We start from the raw sequence: 26,865 nt of genomic DNA on the forward strand, positions 1-26,865 counted from the left end.
GTGTCCTTCGTTATCATAAACAAAAAAAAAAAGGTGAAGAACACAAAACTGACAAAAGAATGTAATCTAACATAGGTGCCCACTAGGGTGGTCACTTAACAAATTGGTCCACCGGTGCTCCACTATTTAAAACCGTTAGATATTGGAATCAAAGAATATTCTATACATGAATGGTTAGGATTAAAAGGGTAATAAAAGGGTAAAAGTGTAATGTACTTTTTTCTTATTATTAAAAAAAAATTCTAAGATTTTCATATTTCAAATTCACAAATTTCTCCATATTCAATTCAAATTCCAGATTTTCAGATCACTTCAAATCCCAGATTTCCTTAATGTGTCATCAAATCCCAGATTTTCTATACCAAAACAAAAATTTCCTCAATCACCATTTTCTACCTTCTTCTCCAAATCTTCATCACCGTATGTGGGTTGTGGAAAATGGGTTTTGATTTTCAACTGAATTGAATGAGAAATCTGATGAAAACTAAGTTTTAGAGAATTGAAGCACGTTTAGTTGCGGATAAAGAAAAAAAGGGATGAATAAAAGTTGCCATTGTTTCTGGGTGCTAATGATGTTAATAACTAAAATCCTTTGAGGATTGGTTCTTCATCTTCATCACTTCATCTTCTTCAGACCCAAAATTGCAAGAACTGCTAGATTTCAAGCACAGGGGATATGCTCCAAACCAGGGTGGTCTCCTCTTACATCTCTGCTCCCAGTTCCTTCAGCTCCTCACCGGCGACTCTAACCCCAAGCATCGATGCTGGCGGCGGCGGTTCTCCTACAGATCCCTAACCCATACATTCAAACCCTAGAATCGAAAAAAAATATAGTTAATCGAGAGAGTAAGGGACACCAAACACTGAAAATCTGAGAGAAAACAAGCAAGGAAAACCGCTGTTGAAGTAGGGAACCAACAAGAGCTTAAAAGAGAGGTTTTTGAAAGGGAGAAGCAGACCACAAAAACAGATATAAGAGAATGGTACTTTTCCCATGAATCCCGTCCACCACCGGCGGCCGTTCGGTGAGATTCCGGCGTAGCCCCGGCTCCTACACTTCACACCACGCGTTTACGCAACATCACGCCCCGTAAAAACACACACGGGCCGCCGGTGGAAACAGAGATTTGAGATCTAGAAAGAAAATTGAAAAATTGCAGTGACATCGTTAGGGTTTGGAATTTCTTTCCCTTACCCTGTTCTGAGCTCCTCCTTCGTGTACGACGCCAAGTTGAAGGTCACGTATTGTGAGTGATTGAAGATGTCGTTCGTCAGTCGCCGGTTGATGGAGGAAGCATTATCGGATTCGAACATCGTTTTGTTCTTCCAATCAGATCTCGTGCTTTCTCTCTCTAGAGGTCTTCAGTGTTTCTCTCTGAAGAGGATAATTGAGATGAAGAAGGAAGAAGGAAGGTTGTGGACTGGTGGTGGTGGTGCGTCTGTGATGAAGAAGAAAAGGGAATTCTGAGAGAAGCGTATGTGAGAGGAGAGAGGGATTTCTTTTTTTTAGAATTAAATTTTTTTATATATTTTTATTTTGTAAATTACCACTATGACCCCTAGTCCACCGGTGGACCAATTTGTTAAGTGACCACCCTAGTGGGCACCTCTAAGATATATATAAGTCCACTTTACTGGAATGATTGAATCCCCTTTTTCATTTGAATGATGATTATCATCATGAGTTGATTTCTTTTGGTCAGAGAGGAAAGGAAACTTGCGTTTGTGCTGTGTGCATGGATCGCTTTCTCAGTTTTGCTTTACGAAGACGACCCTTTTTGTTTTTGGTCTACGGAATATTTAAGATTCCTTAAAGATATACATTTGTGTGTGTTCTTCTGCTGGAAAAGTAGGAGAAGATGCCAGATGAGGGTTGCTTATGCTTCGAAGAAAAATAACCTTGTAAAAATTTGAATGGACTTCACAACCACAAAAACGTATAAATAAATTGGTGCCCCAAAATAAAACCTTAAAAAGAACTTCAATTTATTTTAAAAAGTAAAATTCCATTGTTCATTATACTAATTCGCTACAAACTCTGTGGCTGTGATGAAAACACTAATTGATAGTAGGAGTATTAGAAATTCTAATAAGAACAATTCGTTTAGGGTACGTAAGAGAAAAACAATAAAACTGCGAGCACAACTCATTATTTATTTATTTATTAATTGAAAAAGAAATACGATTTATATAAAGGAATAATAACTAGTCAACTACACAATTTAGAAACAGATAATATATGAACCGAATATCTATAAAAAGAAGGGAATAACATCAATTAACTAAATCAATTAAATTAGATATTGTCTAAAATAAAATAATTGAATCAAATAAACTAGATATCCAATCAAATATAATTACTCATCCACTTGGATTATTTGATAATTTATCCTGGGCCTTTTAATCCACTAAACCAAACCAGCACCTTGATGATAAACTATATTTTTTATTTATTTTTATTTTGGGTTGTATGACACTTGCCTTGGTTGTCACTTGATTTTTTTATAATTCAAATAGTATTTATTAGTACCTTAAAAACATGATTTATTTTAGATAAAGTGGAAGGTGAAGCAATATTGGAGCAAGCCAACGAATCTTGAGAACCAATGAAGAGAGTACACGTGGCACCCATCGATGGTTGTTGGCAAGAGTTTGGCTTACACGTATAGCTATTGTATGGTGACATGTTGCATCAGCCACACACGCTGTCATCCACTTCTACCACCTCATGCATTTGTCCCTTCTCCAATTTTGGGTGAATGTGAATAGAAAAAGTTCATTACCTAGCCTCTACTAGTTAGTGTATTATTACTTATTAGTGAGGCTATGTATTAGTATCCTAGTTATTAGTTAACACTGAAACAATTAAAATTATCGAGGTTTAAAAGCTAGTAATTGTTATAAAATGAGGAATGCATGTAACTACATGATATTAATATTAAGAAGGAATATTCTACCTTGATGTGGTTTATCAATCAAATAATTTAAGCGCTGACATTTTGATAATAATATAAGGGCTTGTCGCGTAATCACCACCTATAAACCATTTACTATCAATTTAGAAGAATTTTTTTCTTTAACTCCAATATAATTATCATACTTGGCACATGCACTAAATTCTAAGCTACTTATCTTTTACCAAAACTAGAAAATGAGCAGATAATATCATTTCCTAGTTAATAGAGTTCTAAGTTCTAACTCAAACTCCTTAATGTGGCAACACATTTGAATTCTAGTATCATTCAAGCAAATATCTCAACAAATCATAAACCAAACCAAACACACCCTTATCTTTCTAACTAGTTCTGCTTCAGAACCTTCCAGGTGAGTTGAGTTGAGTTGAGTAAGTTCATCCAAACACCATGTGCCCCAGACGCAATCCACTGCTTTCTGAACCACAACACCAAAACCACACAACCCAATCAAAACCCGCCACGTCACCAGTCAAAGTCAAACTCACTCTGTCACGTGCAGATCACGTGAGATTCAGTAGTGTCTTCTTCTACCTTCTCTCTCTTTCTCTGCCCCATTTAAACTCACTCACCAACTCCACTTTTTCCTTCACTCTAAGCCACCGTTTTGCATAAAGCTTGAAAATTCAGGCACCCTTTTTGCTAAAGTTTGCAACTTCGGTGTTGGGTAATTGGATTGTGTTGTGAGGGAGAAACCATGGAGAGAAGAAGAGATGTTGAGAGTGGTGTTAATGGAGGGAACAAGAACAGCAGAACAGAGAACAACAACAACAACAACACCTACTCTGCTCCTCCTGCTTCTGCCTATGTTTATAATCCTGAAACTCATTGGACATCATGGCTTGTGCCTCTGTTTGTGGTTGCTAATATTGCTGTTTTTGTTGTGACTATGTACATCAACAATTGTCACAAGCACAATCTCGGTTTCCAAGGTGATTGTATTGCTGGATTCCTTGGTAGATTCTCCTTTCAGCCTCTGCAGGAGAATCCATTGCTTGGTCCTTCTTCCTCAGCGTAAGAGCTTAATTGGTGCTTTTTCTTCAATACCCATGTTTTAATTTTGGCAACCTTTTGCTTTTAGCTTTTATTGGCTGTTTTTGGTATTGCTTTTATTGATTATTTCACTTTTTTCCTTCCGCACTTCCCACAAAACTGCCTCCAATTGGCTGTTTTTGGTCTTGCTTTTAGTGTTTTTTCTTTCTCTCCTGGTGTTCTTTGCTTTTAGCTTCTTGAGAATGGGTGCTAGTACCATTGAAAACTTGCTTAAATTTAGTGATTTTGGTCAAACCATGAATTTCTGATACATGGTTTTGTTTGCTCTTTAATTTCAAACGAGATGAATTTCAAACGAGTCTCATTTCTTTAGCTGTTTCAATAATTATCTCCCTATGGTAGATAGATAAATTGTTTAGTGGGGTTGAAAATTGATGGTTAGCAAAATATTAGTATTAATTTTAATTTATTATACTATTATTAATAGTTGCTGATTAATCATTTCATTTTTTTATCAAAGCATTTAGTTTACTTTTACGTACATCTGATATGGTAGGGACTATGGCATTCATTGGGTTTTTAAAGATTGGCCAGAACAAAGGACATTGTGGAATGATATTCTTTAAATTGCAACTTTATATTGTATAAGGTTTTTGGTACTGATTTTCCCTCACTGTTTAGAAAGACCAAACAAGGAAGAAAGCCTCAAGGATTCTCTCTCACTATTGTCTTAAAAGTGTGCTTTGTTTTACATTGAATGTTTGAGGAAAGGCTTTTTTGTTAACAAGACTAAACAGTATTTTTAATGGAAATCCATGTCTCACAATGAATTGAAACGAAAGTGCTTTTAGATGAATATGATGGAAATCCATGTCTCACAATTGTATTAGGTTTGGTTCCACAATGCTCTATTTTATTGGATATTTGTTGAACTTTTGAAGAATTGTAGGTCGATTGTTTCATTTGGGTTCCTGCTGTTGCCATTCTCTTCTAATGTATGGGAAGGAAAGAGCAAAATATTTCTCTTTTGATTCTTTTCAGCTATTTGAATTTTGTAACTTGCAGTTCTTGGCATGCAAAACAGTAGCTTATTCTGTTGTAGAAGAAAAAGTATTGATTTGAAATGTTTTATTGATTTTTGCAGATTAACCAAGATGGGAGGCCTTAAGTGGGATAATGTTGTGAACCATCATCAGGGATGGAGACTCGTCACATGCATCTGGCTCCATGCTGGAGTCATTCATTTGCTAGCTAACATGTTGAGCCTGGTCTTCATTGGCATTCGCCTTGAACAGCAATTTGGTTTTCGTATGTTTTCTTTTCCCTTCCAGATTAGCGATATAAGTTATCTAGTTTTCTGGTCATTAGTGAATGTCAAACAAAATTAGGATAAACCGAAAAACAAATATTACTTTTTAGCACATGTTTGGAAATCCTTCTACAGTTCTACTTGATTCCAAAGCCAAAATCAATTATGGGGAGAAGCTTATGTGAGTTGCTTCTGAGTGCCAGAAATTATTCTGAGAAGTTGATTCAAACATGCTACTAGTTTATGATGTGCAGTATACCCGATCTAATGTCACTTTGCTAGAAACTTAAGTTAGTAGTTCTGCTCTTAAATTTAAGTTAGATATGGCAATAATGACATAACCTTTTTTAATTGTCAAAACTTGTCGCAGTGAGGATAGGAATCATATACCTGGTTTCTGGATTTGGTGGGAGTGTATTGTCATGTCTTTTTCTTGGAAACCACATATCTGTTGGGGCTTCTGGTGCTCTTTTTGGACTTCTTGGAGCAATGCTCGCAGAACTCATCACAAACTGGACTATATATTCCAATAAAGTGAGTATAGCTTATTAATTTGTTCCCCCTGTCTATATTTATGGTGTTCTGCATGCTTTGTAATTCTTCTCTAATTTGAGAAACACATCAAAGCTTCAAAGTTTTATCTCTAATTAGTTTCATACCTTTAAATTTACATTGATACTTGTTTCTATCCACTAGTGTAGTAGAGTTAACTTTAGTTTTTGACTCTCTTTTCTGCCATTTTGCAGGTAATGGCTTTGCTCACCCTTCTAGTTATCATCGTTATCAACCTTGCCATTGGCATTTTGCCACACGTCGATAATTTTGCTCATATTGGGGGATTTCTGGTGGGACTTCTCCTCGGCTTCATTTTGCTGCCCCGTCCTCAGTTCGGGTGGTTAGAGCAGCGGCATCTTCCTGCTGGTGTTCGCCTGAAGTCAAAATACAAGGCTTACCAATATGTTCTATTGATCGCCTCTCTAATCCTCTTGGTTGCTGGGTAAGATCCTTTCTTAAATCATCACAGTTGCTTTTGTAGTTTTGACAAAATTTTGCTAGAGGAGGTAACATTGACCAACTATGCAAATTTGGAATATGATTATTCATCAATGAAATTTTATGAACTCAATGCACTTCTCTTGTTTGATAAAAAGCTTGATGCTAAGCACTGAAATTCATTTGTTTAATGCAGGCTAACGGTTGCATTGGTGATGCTGTTGAGGGGTGAGAATGGGAATGATCACTGCCATTGGTGTCGCTACATAACATGTGTTCCAACTTCTAAATGGGAATGCAGTGACACTTAAAAGCAAGGGCATCACTAGGATTTAATTTTCTGATGTGTATAGCCATATAGCTCTTAGAAACTGGGTTGTTTTGTCTTTTTCTTTTATTAATAACTGGTCTGTCTTTGTGGATCTATATTTACTTCTTTATAAAATATACAGTATATATATAAAGAAATTCATTTGTATATGAATTTATTTTCCATCTTTCCATCTTTTATTCTCCCAGGTTATCAAATTTATATTCATGAATTTGTAAACAAGGTAGTGAACTAGTGATCAGCCATCTAATCTGGTTCAATGATCCCAAATTTGAACTCTGGCTTATTCACTTTAGAATGAAGTCTCAATGCATTCCAATCTGATTATTTTATATTGGTACTACAAGCATATATTGGATTGAAAAACATGCCAAAAATCAATGTCTTATATTATAAGAAACGATATCTAGGAAAATTGATCCGTTAAGTTAGGCCTGAATATCCAATAGTTGATGATGTATTGAAAAGGAAAACAAAGTTAGGTTGAAAAGCAAGTGGACTTGGTTAGGATATGGTGGTTGGACGAATCACCAGAATCACTTCTCATTCCTTAAACTGTACTTTTTTATCTTCAACAACTGTATGTCTGTATCTGTTAAAAACAAAAAATTGAAAAATATATGGCTTCGCCCAGGTTCGAACCGGAGACCTTCAGTGTGTTAGACTGACGTGATAACCAACTACACCACGAAACCTTGTTGTCAATTTGACAAGAAAAATAGTTTCTATTCTGTAATCTATCTTCTGGAATAGTTGCATCATGCATTTGCATACCTCGAAGTTCATTAATAATTCATGTTATGCCACAAGCTCCACGTTGCACACCAACCCAGCATTTTCCTCTTATAATATCATTTTTCAATTTTATTATGTATATATAGAAGAAGAATCCACTCAATTAATTAAAAATATTTTTTAAGGGGAGAAAAAAATAGAGATAAAAGGCCTTCCTTAGAATAAGCAAATTTTGATGGAGTTTTGTAGAATGGGAAGCTACAGGGCATGGAGAATAATTGGGGTGCTGATGTTACTTTCATTGGGTGCTCTATCTGGTACTCCATTGAGAGAGTGCCCCACAGTTACTCAACTTTTTACTGCATGCTCCTATTACATCTCCTATGGCTCCCCAGACCCCATGCCAGGGTCCCCTTGTTGTGATATCGTCTCTAGATTGAACATCATTGCTAACTCGGGAGGTAACAATAAACAATATGTTTGTAGATGCTTAATGGGCCTGATGGAAACTCATAGCCCAAATGCCACAGCTATTGCTACCCTGCCTGGTTTTTGTGGTGTCTCTTTGGGCTTCACAATTGATCCCAATACAGACTGTACTTTGTAAGTCTCCCTGCCCCTCAATGTCTTACTCTTATGGATTTTTGGCTTTATTAATTAAGGCTAAATGCCAATTGACAATAGTCCTGTTATAATGTAATAGTATGTGTTTTTGCAGGATCACTTAGAAACAAGTGTTGAAGAATTTAGAGGTCAAATAAGATAGAGTGTCTGCAGTTATGATAGTAATTTGAAGTTTCAGTCATGGAAATAGTATTAAGTACTTTTAGTTTAGGTTTCAGAAAATTACAGTGTTATATTAATGAGTTTGGTGGTTGTTGGATCTGTCAACTGAGGTCTCTCCTATCCTAAGATGCCATTGTGCCTTGTCAATTAATTAAATTGATGAAGCTTTCAAAGAATGGACCCCACTACCATGGATATGTCACACCTTAGAAAAATATAGGAGTACTAATTTATGATTCACCATCTGTCCTCTGCTTTGGTACTGCTCTTTCTCATGTTAGTACTAAATATCCAGGTGAAAGCAATTCAACAAAGTCAATAATACAAATTATTGCGTTTGTCTTTACTTTAATTCAGGAGAATTAATAGGAAATCAGTATTCTTGCACTCTTTTTGGCTGTTGAACTATTAATGTAAGGGCTAAATTCAAGTGATTCAAATATACTGCTTTTGTCCTTTTATATGGCTGATAAAAGATAATGATTTTGGAATAATGAAAGCCACCATCATACTCCCAAAAGCAGTAAGAGAAAAGTGCATTTTAAGTTGCCATTTTAAACAAAGTGTAAACAAAGAGAAGTGGGGTGTCTCAGTGGGTTGTTGTGGGCCAAAACTTGATCACAGAGAGGCAGAGGCAGATGAGAGGAACTGCTCCTACAAAATTCTCACAAAGTCACAACTAGCTTCATATGAACATGTAATTTAGACTACCATTCGATACGGGTTTATTGAAGCTTATCTACTTGATAATGCACTAAATATGCTCTAATAAATGCTCTTTCATTTGCATCCAAACAGGTATATAGCCTGCTGTGAGCATCCAAGGCCATAATTCTCCAACCCACCCCAAGTAATAATCTCAACAAAAACAAAATCTTGAATAGAACAACCAAACACACTTATGTGAATTATTTGTCTATTTGTTTCATGTTCATTGCTGTCAAACTGGACCACCGAAAGGCTAAACTAGAAAAGGAAGCTATGATCTAGTTTCCGTGAATTCACAGTGGATAAATCACAATCAGAAATGCAGAACTGGATTAAAAAATGCGAAATATTTGTAATGAGAAAATAGTGCAGCGACATGGATGGGTCCCCAATATTGATTAATTCGATCCATCATCACTAACATATTCATATGAAAGGGACTAGTTCAATGTAAGTTATTCAAACCAAGCACATTCCACTAAGCAAGACAGTCAAACCAAGTCATGATTTACAAATCAACACACTTGACACCAGTAAACAATGTGAATTTTGATGGTGTATGGACAAAAGACAGTGCTGAGCCTGAGTACAGGTAAAAACAATTACATTCTAAACTGCTACCACACATTAAAAAGATAAAAACAAGCTGGAAAAACTGAGAGTTGTCTTCTTCATACATGAGGCAAGCAATGTCACCTTAAATTGGTACTCTCAATTCTGTACAAAAGGCTGGAGATAGGAAAGACCCCGCTCCTTGAATCAGAATCTCAGTCTAAATTAGGCCCCACATCCCAAATACCCTCCTCATGAACAGGCCTCCTAGTTGAACAGAGAATGATTTAAAGTTCGGGATCAGAAGATTTTAATTGGAGGAAGGTGTGCACAAAAATGAAAGGAGGTCCAATAAGGTTTTTTTCATTTATGTGCACACCCCTTCCTCCGATTTAAATCTTCAGTTCCCGAACTATATCTTATTCATTCTCTGTATCTCTCAAACTCCACCCTTTGTCTTGGTGCACTCTGTGATCTAATCTTAGCTCGATAAGATTCAGTATTTGACATATAATTGGGATGACCCGAGTAGCCACTGAAGAAACCCCATGAACACTCACTCCTTGTAGGCGTAAAGGGACCTCTCCTTGCACCACTTCTAGAAGATGCAGAAAATGCTAATTGTGGACTATTATCAGCAGTTCGGGAAGCTGCTTCCTCTCTTCCCTTGTGAAACCTCAACGAGTTTAGAGGTGGTAATGCCTCCCTTGATGAGAGACTTTGATTTGGAGCTTTTGTCGAACGTTTTGATGGAGACTCATACGCTATAAAGTTGTCATTGTTATAATCAGAACTCAAATAATAGTGTGCTGTCTGAAAGGAGCTGGTGCTACTGTGGTGGGAGCTGAAGTGCGGTTTCCAAGTATCTACTTCGAGAATCTTGTCACTATGCTCATCATCAGGGTGTCCGTTTCTAGATGGTGCATCTCTGGTTTGGCCACGCGAGTTATCTTCCATCCAATGGTCTAACCAATTGGTACCAAACCGCGTTCTGTCTGAGTTAATGTTCCTAAAATTTGCATTGGAGCTACATCTCTGCAAGTTGAAAAAAAGGAAAATGCAGTTGAAGCAAGCAGAATTAAGAGAGGTGTACCATCCACAAGACCCCGAAATAAATACAAGCCAAAATGTTCAAACACGTCTAATGATTGGCAGTGACACAATCCAAAGCATAGTAACCCTATAAGCTACACTAGAAGTGATTATGGAACTATCAACTGCAGAACCAAGTGATTAAGTTCCATGGTTCAAACCTCCTTCGCATATTAGTCCACTTCTGCTCAGGGTATATCAACACTTAAATGATTCAAACAACTGTGTTTAATAGGAAAGCTCATTCTTAATTTGACACTAATTTTAAGCACATGCATTTCCTTTAAATCATTTGTTCATCTCACAAATTCAAAATCCCGTTTGTATAAAGAAGAATCACCTACCTTTAGGATAGAAGATCGATCCAAATTTGTACCGTAGGCTCGAAGCGGGTGCTCATATTCTTCAGGAGCCTGTAATCAAGTAAAAAAAATAATCAGACAGGTTAATGGTCACTCATTCTTTGCTTAGTAATAATAATCACCAATCTTTTAAACATGATAATTCACATAAACACATTTCAATGCTAACAATAATCAAACAAAAATAGATGTTATGTTTGCTTACAGGATAATGAGAAAGTGAAGGCTTGAAAGAGCGCGTATTATCTGACAAGTGCGCACGACTTGCACGTGCTTGGGTCTGCAATCGCACCAAAGTTTGCATGCGTCTCAGCATATCTGCAGTTTTCTTCCTCACAATGTGGCCCCTAACCAATGCTTGCAACTTCACCAATGCTTTAAGTGCTCTCAATGCCCTCCTTGCCTTTTAAATTCATTGAAAAATATTACTTACAAGCATTTCTTATTATATTATATTGTAATAAGGAAAGAGAACAAATAAAATACCATGCAGCATCTGCTAAATTACCAAAGAAAGAAGAAATAAGTGATCTTCACAAATAAATGAATACATTAGTCTATTGGTAACCTTAAGTCCTTAACCAGAGTTAGTCCTTTCACGTGAAAGTTAGAATATCTATTTATATGAAAGTGAGGTGGAAAGCCTCTTTTTCCCCAAAGAAATGGTTTTTCTTTCCTTTTGATGTGTCAAAGCCAAGAAAACGACCTGGTCACAAATACTCTGTCTATAACCAGCCAAAAACAAAACTAGTGGTTACAAACTTGCTCATCACTCTCCTTCCTAATTGTTACATTGTCATTCAGTAATAGCAAGACCCTACCAACCAATCTCAGGACCATGAGTTCATGACCATGCCTTGATCATGAGTTGTCACAGGGCCACTTCTTATCTTTTTGATCTTGTTTTGGGTGCATACCATTCCCATTCTGGTTTCCCCGCTGTAAAGGTAACTATCATAAGTCATAACTCATCAAATGTGTGGGGCTAGCTCCCTTGTACTATTCACAAACCTCATTTTCCTCTCTTCAATTCTCTCACACTCAAAAAATTCCAAAACAGAACAGCATTTTATTAAGCTATTTAACCAAAAAAACACACACTAATTCTATTCCAAACACACATAAATTAAATTGAATCAGAGTGATGAAACACTCAACTTAAACATAGTAAAAACTCTCCTTAGTTTCTGACTGAAAATTCATCCATGTGCAATATAAAAACTTAAAGCAATAAATAAAAAAAAAATGTAGCACATGATAAGAAAAGTAACAATAATTATATAAAAAGAAAAGAAAAATTATAACAATAATTATAAAAAGAATTCTACTATACTTACCAGATAACCACGGAACGCTGACTGTATCTTGACGGCGGAGATCTCCACCGGCAACCGGCTCCGGCCAGCATGCGTCACACCCTTGGTGGGTCTAGTTCTGGTGCTGCTACCGGTGTTGTTTGTGAGGCGGACTACCTCTGCGGCGGCGTGGGCGGCGGCCAGAGCGGCCTCGGCGACGGCGGCAGTAGCGGCGGCGACGGCGATTGCATGTTTGTTGGCGTCGAAGGAAGAGTCAAAGTGGGTGGTGTAGGCGGTGGGTGGTGGTGGGAGTGACTTGGTGGTGTGTTTGATGAAGCTCCATCGTTTCTTATGAGATTTGGAAGAGGAGGAGGAACCGTCGGTGGGAGGAGTGGATTTTTTGGTGCCGAAGAGTCGCCGGAGAAAGCCCATGTGTCATGTCATTGGTGAATGGTGAAGAGGTTAGAGGAGAGAGAGAGAGAGAAGAAGAAGAAGAAGAAGAAGAAGAATTGAAATGAGTTCAGCTGAGAGAGAAGAAGTGAGCTGAAGAAGAAGAAGTGGGAGTTGGATTTTGTAGTTTGACACTTGAGAGAGAGTAGTGTCGGACATGGAACTTTGTTTAATGTTTATGCTTCAACCTCACGCGCCTTTATAACCACTCACAAGTTTCAACATTTATTAATTATTTTATTGTCATTAAAAAAATATTGAATGTTAAATTAATAGAGTAATTATTTTCAAAAAAAAGTCACAATTGACTTTTGTTAATTATTTAATGTCATGAATAATTATTAAATGTAATATTAACTACTTTTGAAAATGTGGTATTATTTAATATTTAAATTATTAAATAATTAGAAAAATATAAATATGATATCTTCTACGTATTAATTATAGTACGAGAAAAAAAAAACTTATGAAGAAAGACATAGAATGAGGGGGTGATACTTGTCGGAGTTTAAACTTTTTGGTTTCTGAAATAGTATATAGTATAAGATAGGACGTGTTGAGTTTGAGTTTTTCCCATTGTGTTTTTCCCAGTAAGGTTTTAATGAGGCACATTGTCTATGTTTGGCCTTTTATAAGGGGTGTTTTGTTTAGTTGTTATTCCTTATCTCATGAGAGGGTTGTTCTCATGTGTTTCCTTTCTATCATCAATAATATCTTTTGTTTTAGAAAAAAAAATGTAGATGTTCTCAACTCCATCAAAATTGCTCCTTATTTATTTTAACTCTTAAAGCATCTCCAATGCAAAGTTCTTAGTTCTTATTTCTGAGCTAAGAACTAAGAATTTAGTTCTTAACCATTGGAGGGGGCTGGCGTGTAGTTCTTAGTTCTTAAAAATAAGAACTAGTTCTAAGATAAGGAATTTTACTTTTTGAGTTCTTAGCATAAATAATTAAAAAAAATTTCTCTCATTAATCAACTCATTTAATTTAAGTATTGAATTAACATTTAAATTTAAATCAAAATTATATGAATATAAAAAATATTACTACTATAATGGTATTGTGAGACCAAATGAATAGTGCTAGGAACTAAGAACTCATGGTTGAAGCAAAATTTGCAAAGAGTTGCTTAATCACATGTGGCAGTACATGCCCACATGAATAGTGCTAAGAACTAAGAACTTAGAACCTAGTATTGGAGATGCTCTTAAGTCAAATTTCATTTTCCACGAAAGTGCGATGAAAATAGAAAAGAGACTGAATTGATATTATAAATGAAACAAGCAAACAAAGAGAAATCATAATAAAAAGTTGATGAAAGTAAAAATAATAGTGATTTATAAAACTCATTTTAAAAATAAAAATATGGATAATAATGAATGAAGTTTTTTTCTTGCAAAATAATAAAGAGTTTTTTTTTGCTTACATATGGAAATATAATAAATATAGCTTATGTAGCGTGTTTATATTTTTATCCAATGAGTGTCGATCGCAGAAGTTAAATTAAATTTTATGAGACGCACTTTTTGAAAGACTTTTGTTCTTTAGTACATATTGGTCAAATAATATTGTCTTAATATATGATACATATGGTTGAAAAAAAAACTGCTATATTTCTATCTAAAAAATGTGTTAAATTTCTATACATTTTTTTTATTTGCTTAAATTTCTATACATGCTTGCTAGCATTATTTTTAAAATAAAAAAAATTATTACGCAAACTTAAAATCAAGTATAATAGTAGGGTTGACTATTGCTCTATGTTACTTTAGTCGGCAACCCCACCTGTCTGATTGTCCTTTTTTTTAATTCAGGTACCTCTGGTTCTTGGTAAAACTATAAATACTGGCAACAACTAATATATTTGTCTTATATGGTTTTTCCAATCCTTATCAAACTAGTAATATCATAGAGCAACTAAATGATCCAGCTTCGGGTCAGACTAATATTGAATAATTTTTTCCCATTTACTGTACAAAAGAAAAGAGACTAATATGGAATCAGCGTGCTGTGAATCACATTTTTCTCAAAAATAAAGGTATGAATCTTTAACAATCACAAGATATCAGCATTAAGCTTTCCAAAAGAATTTTTTGTTCATATTGTAGGGAGCTGTATTTTAAATGTAAGTATTGGTGGATTTGTGTTAGCTTCACTACAAAAGTGGCGTATTCATCTTCTAATATCATTTGGTGAATGGTTATTTACAAAGAGAGAAGGATGATCTGTTCTAAATGCTTATGGACCAGATCAATCTCTACTGTACAGCAAAAATACCGGCATTGTCGATAGAGGAGAATGATTCAACCATGTTCTTCACCTATACATTATCCAGAGTCAGAACTTCTGTATCTATGGTCTTACATCAAGAATGAAGATGAATGTGAATTTTGAATGCCAAGATCCATCCCCTACAACCAATATACACAAAGACATGTAATTAGTTTTCCTTCATAAATCCCTAAACCCACCTCAAATCTGGGAGGCAAAAATTCCCAACAGATCTATTTATGGCCATCAAGTGTTTACCTGCCGCACCTGACTATTGCTTGGCATTGACTCATGGTATGTGTGCTGGATTATAGGTTCCTGAGTGAAAAGAAAAGTTATCGACAAGTTATACAAAGAATGGCGGGGCCAGCTATATGAATCAAACAATGTCACAAGAAAATCAAAACACCCTAATGACTGGAAAAATAAACACCTGCAATAGTTGTGATGGGCCAGGAGAATTCTGTTGGTTAGAAAAGAAATTTGGGGGCTGGAACATGTTAGTATTAGATTGATGGTCCAGCTCAAGATTAGGCTGTACATGCATGCCGTGAACCGCTTGATTGGCTTCAAAGCTGTATAAACCCTGTTCCACAAACTAAGAATCAACAAATGTCATATATTTTTTTTGAAAAAATATTATAGAACATATTCTCTTAAAAATTATGACTTAGAGCATTATACTCGCTGATATCTGTAAATATATGATCACAACAATATAGGTAATCATATCATATCTGATAAATGATAAGAGATGACCTGCAAAACAGGATTTGGTGTTACAGATTGAGATGAAACATAAGCAGATGAGGGGCTTGAAAAGCAGACAGTGGAATCTGGTGGAGATGCTTCTACATGTAAAATCCCATCAGAATCAGTTTGACTACAATCCACAGCTGTTTGCCAGCCCCTATGGCTATCTGGTGTAGCTCCCTTGTCTCTTTCTCCATTTACTCTGTTACTTGCATCCAGGTCCTCAATTTCATGTCGGTTCAGAAAGATCACTGGAGGCTCACTTTCTGAAGCATTTGGATCAATACTACTTGAGGTGATAACTTGAGCTTCCTCAACTTTTGATGTCAAGATTTTCTCCACTCCTTCCATCACTTTATCAAGTTGCTTTGCGGTAAACTGATAAGCCTCCACAGATTCAGAGGCTCTTGCTGATAACTTGACAAGTCTTGGGCACAAATCTTTGTAGCAGCTCGCCACGACTATCTTGGGGTTATCTTGCGTTTTACACTGCTTCATTTCCCCAAGGTTTCCCAACCGAGCATCTTTTGTCCATCTCTTTAAGATATACCGAGATGGAACTACTTTTATGTTTCTATGGTCAAGGACTTTGAGTGCGTGGCTACAAAGAAATCCAACATGCTCAAACGTCATACAACTGCAGGCAACTGTATTGTCTGAAGAATTGAAGGTGACACTGTATTGCCTATCGTGCCCAAATGTATTTGCTTTATATTTGAACTGTGATCCATTTGTACCATGCTGGTTAACAAGAACATTTAAAGACTTCTCATATTCTCGCTGAAATACTTCAAATGCCCCTGGAGTATAGGCATCAATTGCATGCTTCAACAAAACCACATTACCCATTATCCTTGGCAAACACCTGCTCATTTCATCAGTAGCTTCTATTTCTTTATAACGTTGCTCATCTACTACCCCTTCAAAATGATTAAAAAAGTCAACTACGTCAAGGTTAGTGTTTAGATAACTTCTAAACTTGTGAGACAAAACCTCACCTAAATGAAAGCCTTTCATGTCAACGAAAAATGTATTCCGGCCAAAGACAACAGCCCATTTCTCTCTTTCTCTATACATCCATCTCAACCATTCATTTTGCTGGAGATTATACTTCTCCAGCATAGCCTCCCAAGTATGATTAAATTCTTTCTCGTCCTTGGGATCATAAATACTACTTTGTAGATCATTTGCAAAGGACTCAGGATCCTTAACAAAATGACTGAGGTGTTTCAAAGTGTTCTCATACATCTGCCACACACATGTAGAATGGGTTGATTCAGGTAAAACCGTATTGACTGCTTCAATAACTACAGCTTCTTGTTCTGTGATAATGGCCCTTGGCTTTTTTCCAGACATTGCATTAATGAAAGTTCGGAGTAGCCAATTAAATGATTCAATGGTACCGTCATACAAAAAAGCAGCACCAAAGATTAACACTTGTTTGTGATGATTAACACCTAAAATCTGTACAAATGGCCGAAGATCTCTGTTTGTTCTGCAAGTTGTATCCAAACAAATAACATCACCAAAATGGTCATAATCTACTACCATGTTGTCATCAGCCCAAAAGAGATTGCTTACCTTGTCATCAACATCAAGCTGTATCGCATAAAAGAGTGTTGGATTTTCAAAGTGTTGCCTTTGCAAATAACTCAGCATTCGCCCCGCATCTCCTTTACTCATATCTCTTTCCCTTTCAGAATGAAGGCAATTGTCATAATTCACAGAAAGTTGATTAAGGGAATCACGGGCAGCTAACTTTTTATTCATCACGTTTAATGCCGACTTTGATTTGGGTCCCAAATTTTTATCCGAAGCAGCTTCCACAGCTTGAGCAACACTACATTCACGTAATAAGTTTAACATGTTAACACTGTCAGGGTTGATATTGTCATGATTATGCTGAGCTTCAAAATGGGTGACCTGGTATTTACCATTCGGCTGACGCGTGACGATCATGTGAGCCAAGCAGCCGGTTCTTGTTTCCTTGCGATGTTTCCTCACATTGTCGTCCCTTTTGTCCTTTCTCCGGTATCCTTCCCTGGAACACGTAAACTTCCTAGACATCACCTGACCATGCACCTTACTCCTATTCGCCCAATCTTTCCTAACACTGAAACCCAACAATATGGCATACTTGTAATAGAATCTGTACGCGTGGTCATCAGACTCAAATTCCATACCAATTCCCAACCCCGAATCGGTACTACCGGGCGCATTACTCGATGGAAGACCAGCGCGAGAGCCATTGGCACGACGAGCGACGTTAGGGCTGCAAGAGCTCTGCTCCACATTCAAGTCCAAGTTAACATCACCATTCCCTTTGTGCACAGTATCCATTAAAACCCCTTCACCAAGTTGAACAAAAAATTTCAATTTACTTGCAATAATCACAAAATAAACCCAACAAAAATCAACAATGATCTTTCAAGTACTAATAGCTATGATTTGCAATTTGGCAATTTGCATATTGAATTTCGAGTGGAAAATAATAAAATGCCAAAAAAAAATGCTAAATTGAGCATGAAAATTGCGATGCAGTGTGAATGAGGATTACCAGGGAAGGAAGGAACTGAGAATTTGAAGAGTGATTATGGAAGGAACAAGGTATTGAGTAGAGGACGCATGAGATTGTCCATGGCCTTTGGATTTCGTGAGGTGAAACTGAAACGGAAGAATCAAGTGAATGCGACGTCGTTTTGGGTTGTTGTATTGTATGCATTCAGAAATTTGGAGGTTGCTCTGCAAACCCTAACATGGTGTGGAGTCAAAGAAAAGATGGAGGAATTTGGAATATCAGGTGTTCTTCTTCGTCTAAGGTTTACAGTTAAAACGCATAGTTGCATTCTTGTTTATTGTTCTTAACCTTTTTTTTTCTTCATGTTAAAATCTTAATGATTTTTTAAAGAGCTTGAGTTTTGATATTCTCACCGCTTAATTTCGCTTACATATTATTTTCACTTTTTTAACGAGTTTATTTTTGTTTAATATATAAAAAATCCTAAAGAAATATGCATGGGAGGTTTGATTCAGGATAGTAATAAAGTTTGGACGTGCAAATTTTATGTCCGTTGTGAAGGAGGTGATTCAATTTATAGGAAAATTGGTGCCTTATGGAGGCATGTTCTTAACTTATTATGGGATATGAACTTCAAAAAAGTCGTGTGTGAAGTGAAACAAATTGCTAGGAGATTGTTGATTCTTTAATAAATGATTCATTTAGGTTTCGCACTATGTTAGAGACCTTATTGAGATTCATTAGATTTTCACTTGCAATTGGGAAGTTCGTCTTCATCATATTCCTAGAGAAGCTAATGCTCCAACGAATTGTCTTGCTGCAATTGCTTCAATTTTGTAGTGTGACATCACTATCTTAGATACACTTCGTGAGATGGACTTCAACCCTTCTTAGCAAAGAATGTTTTATGTCTTGTTGTTTTTGATTATTTTCTCATTAAAAAGAAAATCCTGTTTATTATTCATTTCATTTTGTTGGCAATTTGGAGTTTTTTGAGGTAATTTGGAGTACAATCTTCTTAAACTATATGCCACCTTTTTTTAGATGCGATGTTTTATTTAGTTTGATTGTAATTACCATACTTAGATGCGGTTTTAGCTGAGATCCTCATATAATGGCAAATGATTTAATTTTATTTGAATGGCGTAAATAATATTAATATAATGGTGGTGGTGGTAGAAGAAGAGAGGGTGAATGCACAATATCAAGTTAGTCTTTCAAGGAAAATTCAAACGTTTCTTTATTTCATAGCACTACTTGTATTCTCTTGTGATACACAGCAAGTATCTCAAAAAACAAAGTCTCAACAGTAGACAGCAGTGCTTCTACATTTTATTCGTCGTATATCAAACTCTATATATCTTGATTGCTTCATCATGCTCTAATTATTTGCACCTGCAAATTAAGCATAATCATATTATTAATTAGACAAGAAAACAAAAAATAAACTGAGTGAACAATGCCATATAGAGATTAGTACAAGTTAGAACTGAGTAACACATTACCGCAAGCAAGAGGTGGGAGCTGGCACTGAGAAGGAAGCTGAGAAGCGATCCTGAGGGTGCTGCAGAGGCACTCATGGTTCACAGCTGAGAGTGCACCACAGCAATCAGCACTTGGTTTGGTGTTGGATGCACCAGGAACCACAAAGGGTGCACAGACATTGAGGTTGGTCAGCTGGTTGGTGCAGCTATTCTGTGCCTCACTCATCTCAGTTTTGGTCCCTAGCACCACCACCAATAGGAGTAGCACTGCAACTTGAGACCTCACTGATGATTTCACTCCTGCCATTGCTCTCAAAAACTTCTTACTAGCTATTTGTTTACTCAAGGTATGATTATGATTCTTGCTTTGGTACAATATAATAACATAATGTCCCTATTTATAGTGAAGTTTGGAGTGGAGGCATGGTTCCCTTTCATGAGTGACCGAGTGGAGGCATGGTTCCCTATCATGAGTGACCTACCCTGAGGTATCACCTCACAACATTGGTGTGTTCAATTGAGGACAGCGAGACACTTAATTATATTCTCATGAATGCATTTTATATATGTTTTGCAATTTGCATCTTGTGGAACTGAACCAATAGTAAATTAGTATTTGAAAACAAATATAAGTAGATAACCATACTAATAAGGTGTCTGTCATTCAGTTTGAGTGACAATTTGCACTCAGTAAACATAAGACTTGCCTTTGCATATACCCTCTCTCAAAAAAGTAAGTAAAAAGGACTAAAAAATATATTGGAAAAAATGAGTAGGAAGAAAAAAAGCATAAAGCCAAATGAGAAAAACTAAACCAAAAATTTGAAGGTTCTATCTATATATACAAGTTTTTAATTAGTCTTCCCGGAAGTTGCAGGAGCTGTCCAATACTTCTTCACAGCAAGTAGAAGTTTCTCCCTTACAAGAGGCCCATCTTCATGGTCTACAATTACACTATCCCATTCCAATCCATTGGCGATGCTCTTTACTTTTACCAACATATCAACATCATCTCGGATGATCACTGCTCCTTCAGGTCTAAGAATCCTATCCATTTCTAGCAGAATGTCTTCCAATTTACATCTAAAACACAGAAAGCAAGTTGGTATAATAAGATTTTACAGGGTTTGATATTTCAAATCTATATGACCTATAAACCAATATATTACCTGTCATTGTAAAGGCTGAACAGTGAATCAGCATGAATTAGATCATAAGTTCTGGGATAAGTAGACATTGCTTCACACCTGCAAAAAAATAAACAATTACATCAAGCATTTGAGAAAACACATACACAGACAGAAAGAGAGACATAACTTAATTAATCAAACACAGCACAAGGGATTATAATTATAGTGCTAACCAGTCATGATATATTCCAATCAATCCCCGTTCATATATTGCTCCAAGTGTGCTAGCCTTAGCCTGGACAGGAACCACATTCATGACCCAAACAGGATCCTCAATTAGCGCAGCGGCAAATCCACCCAAATTGGCATTCATATCCAGAATGTTGCGGTATCTCCCAGCTTTTGCAAGTTGATTGTTCACTTTCTTATAATATGATATCCTTTTCTTCCACAGCTCATAATCCTTTGCATAAGTTTCAGGAGTAACACCTTCAATGGTTTGCTTTGAAATCCTTGGTGGTGTGGATTTTAGTCTCTGTGGCCAATTGTTCAATATTCCACCAGCAGTTTCTTCTTTGCTGGACACTTCAGGCACTGGAATCAAACATGTTTGCAAATCTGTATACCTGAAAGTAACCAACACAAAAATTAAAACAAAAAAAGTAAGGACCTAAACTCATCAACAAGCAAACAAAATACAAGGAGATTGGAGAAAAATTGAAGAACAAACCAGGCTTTGTCAGGATTGGTCTGTGCATTGCAGAAAGGCCTGTGCTGCTTAAGATTGGCCTTGCAATCTAAGTGGTTTTTTGGTTTCTGCCAAATAGCAATGTCATCCTTCTCCACTAACTTGTTCCAGCAGAGGCTTTTGGCTACCTTCTCAATCTTGTTCTGCTCTTTGTTCAAACCCTCCTTTGTTCTCTGCCAACCTTTCCAGTGTTTCCTCCAGTTGATTGGTGGCCCCGATAGAATCCAGTACCCGCCAGGGCGTAGAACTCGATCGACTTCGTTTAGAAATACCCCATCTAATCCAACAAGTGAATGAATCAATACAAGTTAGTTGTCATGTTTTGTTCTACCCGACTCGAACAAAATCCAACATAATTGACAGATATAATATGCATAGATACCATTGTCAGCCCAAGGAATGAGGCAGCGAGAGCAGTGAGACATGTCAAAAGCTCTGGAAGGGAAAGGAAGCCTCTTGGAGGCTAAGACTCCAATCAATGCAGGAACTCCTCGCTCCAAAGCAAACTGAACTTGTGCTTCATGAGTGTCCCTCGGTGCAAAGGATAATGTTAGGATGTCACGGGATAGAAGATAAGCTCCCCAACTAGCAACCTGCATTACAAAAAACTCAGGAAATTTTGAAATTGGTTCATTGCACAGTCCACTAATTCAACTCAAATGTAAGTCTGAAATTCTGAAACTGATCAATTTCGTTTGCCTCTAATTCATGATAGGCTCAGAGTGAGTACAACATCAAAAAAAGGTATTGGTATATGAGATTTCTTCTGATAAATGTTGTATAGGGAAGATTTTCTTAGATGAAATTATTGTAGTGTATGATAATGTTCTAATTTTTGCTATGTTGAAATGTTAGTTGACAAAATCTATAGCAATGTGTAGTGTGTACTGGAGACAAAATGGATAGAGTGGGTTCCACTCATCCGGAACATCTTTTAGGTCCTTTTCAGATGGAGCATGTACACATCAGATATACAGCACGTGCACCATTCAAATGCTTAAATTCATCAACAACAACTACAACAAAAAAAAGTCCTACAAATGTTAAAAAAATAAAAGAATATATCATATCAACATTTCCTTTTCTTAGAATAAAAAGCAAATCCTTATTTTACTCATAGAGTTCAACAACAAAATTAGTAAATATTTAATGCAGAAAATTGACTCTATTTTGAAAAGAACTAATACAACACAAATCCAAATGAACAACCCCTAATTAAAACAAATATTCCTTGCCTACCCCAGATGAAAACAAATGCCATCTCACCTCCAACTTTCAATTCATTTTATCATAATTGATTCTGGAAATAAAAAACTTCTCTCTATAGAATTATTTTTCACTTCAAAATCAACAAAAAATTAGCCTGCTGAACTATTGGTGAAAATGTCACCACTAGGCAAAAACAAAGTTACAACTATTCACAGCACATTGATCTGAAAACAAGAAAAATATGATTTCATGAACAACAAAACAAGAAAAAACATTCTCTTCAACGAAAAAGACAGGTGAGAAAGATAAAGACTCCGGTAAAAACTAAAAAAGAATTAACAATATAAAAACAATTATATTTATTTTATGAAATTAAAAATTAAAAATTAAAAAGAAAAAACAACCAATGAGGAAGAAGAATGAGAAAGAGAGGGTACCATACCCCACAACCAGTGTCAAGAGCAGTCCTAATAGAACCATCTTTGAGATTGATCAACTTTCCGATATCATCAATGTACGCATCAGCGCCGTTAGGGAACATGGTTCCGCCGCCGGGGAAAAAGAACCGATCACCGTCGTACCGGATCCAATTCTGCACAGCCTTCTCAACAGTCAGCTCACGGTGAGGCACATTAGCAACCCAGGCGTGGTCCCTGCTCGCCGGCCACGGAAAAGGGTTCCGGTAGCCATGCGGCGGCGGAATACGGCAGGTGACCGCCTCGTCGGGTTCAGGGCAGTGTCTCTCCCTGTATATCATCCTGTCTCGGTTGAACCTCAGAGACCTCTGGAAATCCTCGCATGGAGTGTACTCGCTGAAATTGGCGCTGCAGCGAGGGAAGGTGAACGTTCTGGAAAGTTCTGGCACGTGAGAGGGTTGGTGGTGGGGGAGGAAATCGAGGGTGTTGGCGGCGGCGGTGGTGGTGGTGGTGAGGGAGTTTTGGTTTTCGATGCAGGGTGGTTGTGGTGGTGTTGTGGGGAAGCGGGAGCGTTGTTGGTAGACGCCGAGGAGGTAGGAGGCGGTGCAGAGGAGGGCGGTGAGGAAGTAGAGGCGGGTTTTGGAGATGGGTTTGTGGTGGCTGCGTGGCGGAGGAGGTGGCGGAGTTGAAGAATTCATAGTTGAATTCTTTTGATCAATGATCACACTCTGTTTTGGTTTCTTGGTTTTGTGATTCTTGGATGAATATAAGCATTTTGGGGGCAAATGAAAAGAAAAGTGATTAGAATCAATTTGTACTAGAAATAATCAATCAATCAAATAGATTTTGGATTGGATTGGAAACGCGTTTCAGGAATCACGCATATCCATTTTGTAACAATGCAACCATGTAAGTCATTATTTTGACTCTATTACTATCTTTTTATTAATGATGGTCACGAAGATTTGGTTGGTGTGCTTGAATTTTAGTGCGAAATAAAAATATACCTCTACTTTTAAAAAATATGCAATATCATTAATTTAGGATTTTTAAAATCCTCGAAAAATTTATATTTCTACTCATTTATGACAAAATGGGTTAATTTTATCCATCTCGGATATGAAAAGATCAAATAATATTTACATTGTCAAATCACTTTAAGAGAAAAAACTCATTGGTTAGTCTTTTAATGGTGAGATGAGTAACTAGTCTCATTACAATCGATTGTGGTGGTACCCTGGTCAAGAAAAAAAATATCAATTTAAAAACATTTTTTGAGTAGTGTTTATAAATCTATTACTCTTGTATATGATTTTATCTTAATTGAGAAAAGTTTGCAAGATAGGTGTTTTTCTCTCATGTGAAATTTATCTAATGTTAAATTTTTGTGTATCTCTCTTTTCTAACAAAAATATAGTTTGCTTGTGAAATTAATACATTTTATTAATAAAAAAATTATGTTTATAATACGCTTAAAGAATCTTTTTATTGACTAGCTTTCACTATTCAAGGTAAGAAATAATAAATTAAATAATACAGTCAATGCTAATTAATTGCATAATAAATGAGATGTTTTAAATGAGTATGTGATGCAACCAAATCTCCTCAAATTAAGAAGAGAAATAAATGAGATGATTTTGAGTAAGAATTCAATGTAATAAAATCTCTTTAGATAAGGATGATACAATTTCTGTTATACGCCACCTCAAAAGTGTAATATCATTGGTAATAGCAAATTTTGGACCATAAAAGTTGAAAATGTGTAATGCCTTTTTGAAAAAATCAACAAGTTGATCCTTCGCATTGATGTGTGAGATCGTGGTAAGACCCTTGAAAACTATGTCCTAAACAAAGTGGGTTTTGATGGAATTATGTTTCATGCGAGAGTGCATGACGAGATTGAGATAGGTGTGTGACTCCTACATGTCATAGTAAATGATCAAGGGTAAAAATGCGAAAGTCTTAACTCATGAAATAAGTTATGAATCTGTCAAACTTCTGAAATGCCACTTGCAAGAGAGCGATATTCAGCCTCTATAGAGGATCACTCATCCGCATGCTGCTTGAGGGAGTTACAAGAAATTGGATTATCACATAACATGAGAAACACCAAAGTAGACATGCGATCAATGGCCTGAATTAGAGTATGGTCTAAAGGAGCTTTATACTTTTCAATATCACCATCAGGTTTGCACTTGAGGCAAAATATCAAGACTGGGTTACACTGCCGAATTCCAATTTTTAGATTAGATGATTAAATTGCTGAATGATAGGTTAATTTAACCCAATGACACCAAACTACCAGACTCTTCTTTCGATTACTTAAGTACACCTACCAAAAATTAGTGGATGGTAGGTAGTATCATTTCTCCATTTTGAAAGCAAATTCTACGACAAATAATGTAGATATAAGATAAAAATAACGATCAATGAAAAGATGAAGGGGGAAAGGGAGCTTGCCTGAAGTAGTTGAAGTTTGCAATGGACTTCCTTAGTTGTAATGAGGTGAGGAGGAGGAAAGATGAAGAAGAGAAGGAGTTGAAGATGAATAGGGCACGGTGAAGAGAATGAGAAAGATGGTAAAGAGTTTAAAGAGTTAGGGGTAGTATTATTTTTTAAAAGATGGGATCATGAGGATATGTTTGTCAATGAAAAAACTGTTCTTTCTTGAAAAAAGAAGAAATGTTTTTGTAAAAAAAAAAAATTGTAAACATAGTTTTGGGCCTTCGGTGAACAGCTCTCCAAGCCCGACAAACCCAGGAAAGGGATTCACCTGGTACAAGTTTTATAATCACATAATGGATATTTGTGCCAAGGATGCGAGGGAGGCCCAATAGCTTGATAAGCTTGTTTAATTTTAGCTTGACAAAAAAAATTAAGGAAAACCGAAAACGTAAAATACAAAATAGCAAGTATAAAAAATTAAATTAAGGTAGATGTATCATTTGCAGCCAGTAATTCATCATTAGGCTAATATATTATAATTCAATACATTCATTAATTTGTAGGGTTATCAATTTTCATACGCAAAGCAGGTGATGAAATTTGGGTTCACTCTCTATAAGATTCCATGAGAGGCACTTGGGCTTGGTCTCAATCATAGGGGTGCACATGGGTCGGGTCAACCCAATAAATTCATCCAACCCAATCCGATTCAATGGTAAAAATGCGGGTTGGATTGGACAAACAGGTCTATCGAATGGATTTTATTACGATTCAATCATCTTTGGATCGGATATCGGATTCCATAATAATTCTTCCAACCAAACCCGAAATCCAATCATATAATAATAATATATTATTTAATATATATTTTTCATAATTTTAATTTTTACCTAACCTGCTAGTAGAATTTATGGAAAGGAGACTTGGAGTCCTACTATTTGAGTGAATTTTAGGAGACTTTGAGACTAATTTGTTTGTAATTACTTGTCATATTTAAAGACTTGAAGTACTAGTTTAGTTATGTGTTGTTGTATAGATGCGTGTAGACGATAGTTATGAACTTATATGATGTAATTGCTTGTTAGAGACTTGAAGTACTTGTTTTTTAATATTTTTAATATTTCAGATTTATTTTTATTTTAATATAGCGATCCAATCAATCCATCCAAACCAACCCGAAGATTGTCGGATTGGGTTGGTTCGGGTTCATAGGTGAAAATTCACGAAATCCAACTCAACCCAACCCAAACAGTTTTGATCGGTTCGAGTCCTGATTAACCTAAAAATTCATCCAACCCAACCCATGTGCAGCCC

The 26,865-nt window shown here is 36.3% G+C and overlaps 6 protein-coding genes and 1 non-coding gene across 10 annotated transcripts; 2 read left to right on the forward strand and 5 right to left on the reverse strand.

Annotated features, from left to right (window-relative positions):
* The first annotated feature begins 3,536 nt into the window (after positions 1-3,536).
* Positions 3,537-6,762, forward strand: LOC130720268 (RHOMBOID-like protein 2). Its single transcript, XM_057570894.1, has 5 exons — positions 3,537-3,986; positions 5,110-5,273; positions 5,645-5,808; positions 6,021-6,271; positions 6,464-6,762. The coding sequence occupies exons 1-5, from the start codon at positions 3,670-3,672 to the stop codon at positions 6,576-6,578; spliced, it is 1,011 nt and encodes a 336-aa protein (XP_057426877.1). The 5' UTR covers positions 3,537-3,669; the 3' UTR covers positions 6,579-6,762.
* Positions 6,763-7,219: 457 nt separating this feature from the next.
* Positions 7,220-7,293, reverse strand: TRNAV-AAC (transfer RNA valine (anticodon AAC)). Its single transcript has one exon. It is a non-coding gene; the product is annotated as a tRNA-Val (tRNA).
* Positions 7,294-7,568: 275 nt separating this feature from the next.
* LOC130717721 (putative non-specific lipid-transfer protein 14) lies at positions 7,569-7,940 on the forward strand. The gene has a single exon (XM_057568063.1). It carries the CDS (start codon positions 7,569-7,571, stop codon positions 7,938-7,940), a length of 372 nt encoding a protein of 123 aa, XP_057424046.1.
* A 1,338-nt stretch (positions 7,941-9,278) lies between these two features.
* LOC130718223 (protein IQ-DOMAIN 23) lies at positions 9,279-12,751 on the reverse strand. The gene is made up of 4 exons (XM_057568746.1): positions 12,171-12,751; positions 11,039-11,236; positions 10,816-10,884; positions 9,279-10,414 (listed from the first exon to the last, which is right to left on the reverse strand). Exons 1-4 carry the CDS (start codon positions 12,558-12,560, stop codon positions 9,803-9,805), a joined length of 1,269 nt encoding a protein of 422 aa, XP_057424729.1. The 5' UTR covers positions 12,561-12,751; the 3' UTR covers positions 9,279-9,802.
* A 1,801-nt stretch (positions 12,752-14,552) lies between these two features.
* LOC130717343 (protein FAR1-RELATED SEQUENCE 9-like) lies at positions 14,553-18,446 on the reverse strand. 4 transcript variants are annotated; one of them, XM_057567545.1, is made up of 6 exons: positions 18,159-18,445; positions 16,600-17,949; positions 15,608-16,521; positions 15,282-15,446; positions 15,107-15,166; positions 14,554-14,988 (listed from the first exon to the last, which is right to left on the reverse strand). In XM_057567545.1, the coding sequence occupies exons 2-6, from the start codon at positions 17,939-17,941 to the stop codon at positions 14,938-14,940; spliced, it is 2,532 nt and encodes an 843-aa protein (XP_057423528.1). In that variant the 5' UTR covers positions 17,942-17,949; positions 18,159-18,445; the 3' UTR covers positions 14,554-14,937. The 4 variants fall into 4 exon arrangements, with proteins under 4 accessions (XP_057423527.1, XP_057423528.1, XP_057423526.1 ...); XM_057567544.1 differs by having other exon boundaries at positions 14,553-14,988; positions 15,116-15,166; positions 15,608-17,949; positions 18,159-18,446; XM_057567543.1 differs by having other exon boundaries at positions 15,608-17,949.
* Positions 18,447-19,556: 1,110 nt separating this feature from the next.
* LOC130717345 (protein 108-like) lies at positions 19,557-20,165 on the reverse strand. Its single transcript, XM_057567548.1, has one exon. The coding sequence runs from the start codon at positions 19,908-19,910 to the stop codon at positions 19,593-19,595; it is 318 nt and encodes a 105-aa protein (XP_057423531.1). The 5' UTR covers positions 19,911-20,165; the 3' UTR covers positions 19,557-19,592.
* Positions 20,166-20,240: 75 nt separating this feature from the next.
* Positions 20,241-24,006, reverse strand: LOC130717344 (probable methyltransferase PMT16). Its single transcript, XM_057567547.1, has 6 exons — positions 23,133-24,006; positions 21,864-22,074; positions 21,464-21,758; positions 20,967-21,359; positions 20,773-20,850; positions 20,241-20,686 (listed from the first exon to the last, which is right to left on the reverse strand). Exons 1-6 carry the CDS (start codon positions 23,802-23,804, stop codon positions 20,455-20,457), a joined length of 1,881 nt encoding a protein of 626 aa, XP_057423530.1. The 5' UTR covers positions 23,805-24,006; the 3' UTR covers positions 20,241-20,454.
* Positions 24,007-26,865: the final 2,859 nt, after the last annotated feature.

Source organism: Lotus japonicus, chromosome 5 (assembly GCF_012489685.1).
Source record: "Lotus japonicus ecotype B-129 chromosome 5, LjGifu_v1.2".
In the NCBI taxonomy this organism is placed as follows: Eukaryota; Viridiplantae; Streptophyta; class Magnoliopsida; order Fabales; family Fabaceae; genus Lotus; species Lotus japonicus.

Bases quoted from the DNA above. Each gene is read 5' to 3' on its own strand.
- LOC130720268 (XM_057570894.1), top strand. From the start codon at position 3,670: ATGGAGAGAAGAAGAGATGTTGAGAGTGGTGTTAATGGAGGGAACAAG. The intron at 3,987-5,109 runs GTAAGAGCTTAA...TGATTTTTGCAG, and splicing joins CTTGGTCCTTCTTCCTCAGC to ATTAACCAAGATGGGAGGCC. The intron at 6,272-6,463 runs GTAAGATCCTTT...TGTTTAATGCAG, and splicing joins CTAATCCTCTTGGTTGCTGG to GCTAACGGTTGCATTGGTGA.
- LOC130717721 (XM_057568063.1), top strand. From the start codon at position 7,569: ATGGAGTTTTGTAGAATGGGAAGCTACAGGGCATGGAGAATAATTGGG.
- LOC130718223 (XM_057568746.1), bottom strand. From the start codon at position 12,560: ATGGGCTTTCTCCGGCGACTCTTCGGCACCAAAAAATCCACTCCTCCC. The intron at 11,237-12,170 runs GTAAGTATAGTA...TGAATTTAAAAG, and splicing joins CAGCGTTCCGTGGTTATCTG to GCAAGGAGGGCATTGAGAGC. The intron at 10,415-10,815 runs GTAGGTGATTCT...TTCAACTTGCAG, and splicing joins ATCGATCTTCTATCCTAAAG to AGATGTAGCTCCAATGCAAA.
- LOC130717343 (XM_057567543.1), bottom strand. From the start codon at position 17,941: ATGGATACTGTGCACAAAGGGAATGGTGATGTTAACTTGGACTTGAAT. The intron at 15,167-15,281 runs GTGTTTATTTTT...CTTTTCACTCAG, and splicing joins GCCCATCACAACTATTGCAG to GAACCTATAATCCAGCACAC. The intron at 14,989-15,106 runs GTAAACACTTGA...TATTGGTTGTAG, and splicing joins GCAATAGTCAGGTGCGGCAG to GGGATGGATCTTGGCATTCA.
- LOC130717345 (XM_057567548.1), bottom strand. From the start codon at position 19,910: ATGGCAGGAGTGAAATCATCAGTGAGGTCTCAAGTTGCAGTGCTACTC.
- LOC130717344 (XM_057567547.1), bottom strand. From the start codon at position 23,804: ATGAATTCTTCAACTCCGCCACCTCCTCCGCCACGCAGCCACCACAAA. The intron at 22,075-23,132 runs GTATGGTACCCT...TTTGTAATGCAG, and splicing joins CTCTTGACACTGGTTGTGGG to GTTGCTAGTTGGGGAGCTTA. The intron at 21,759-21,863 runs GTATCTATGCAT...TTGTTGGATTAG, and splicing joins CATTCCTTGGGCTGACAATG to ATGGGGTATTTCTAAACGAA.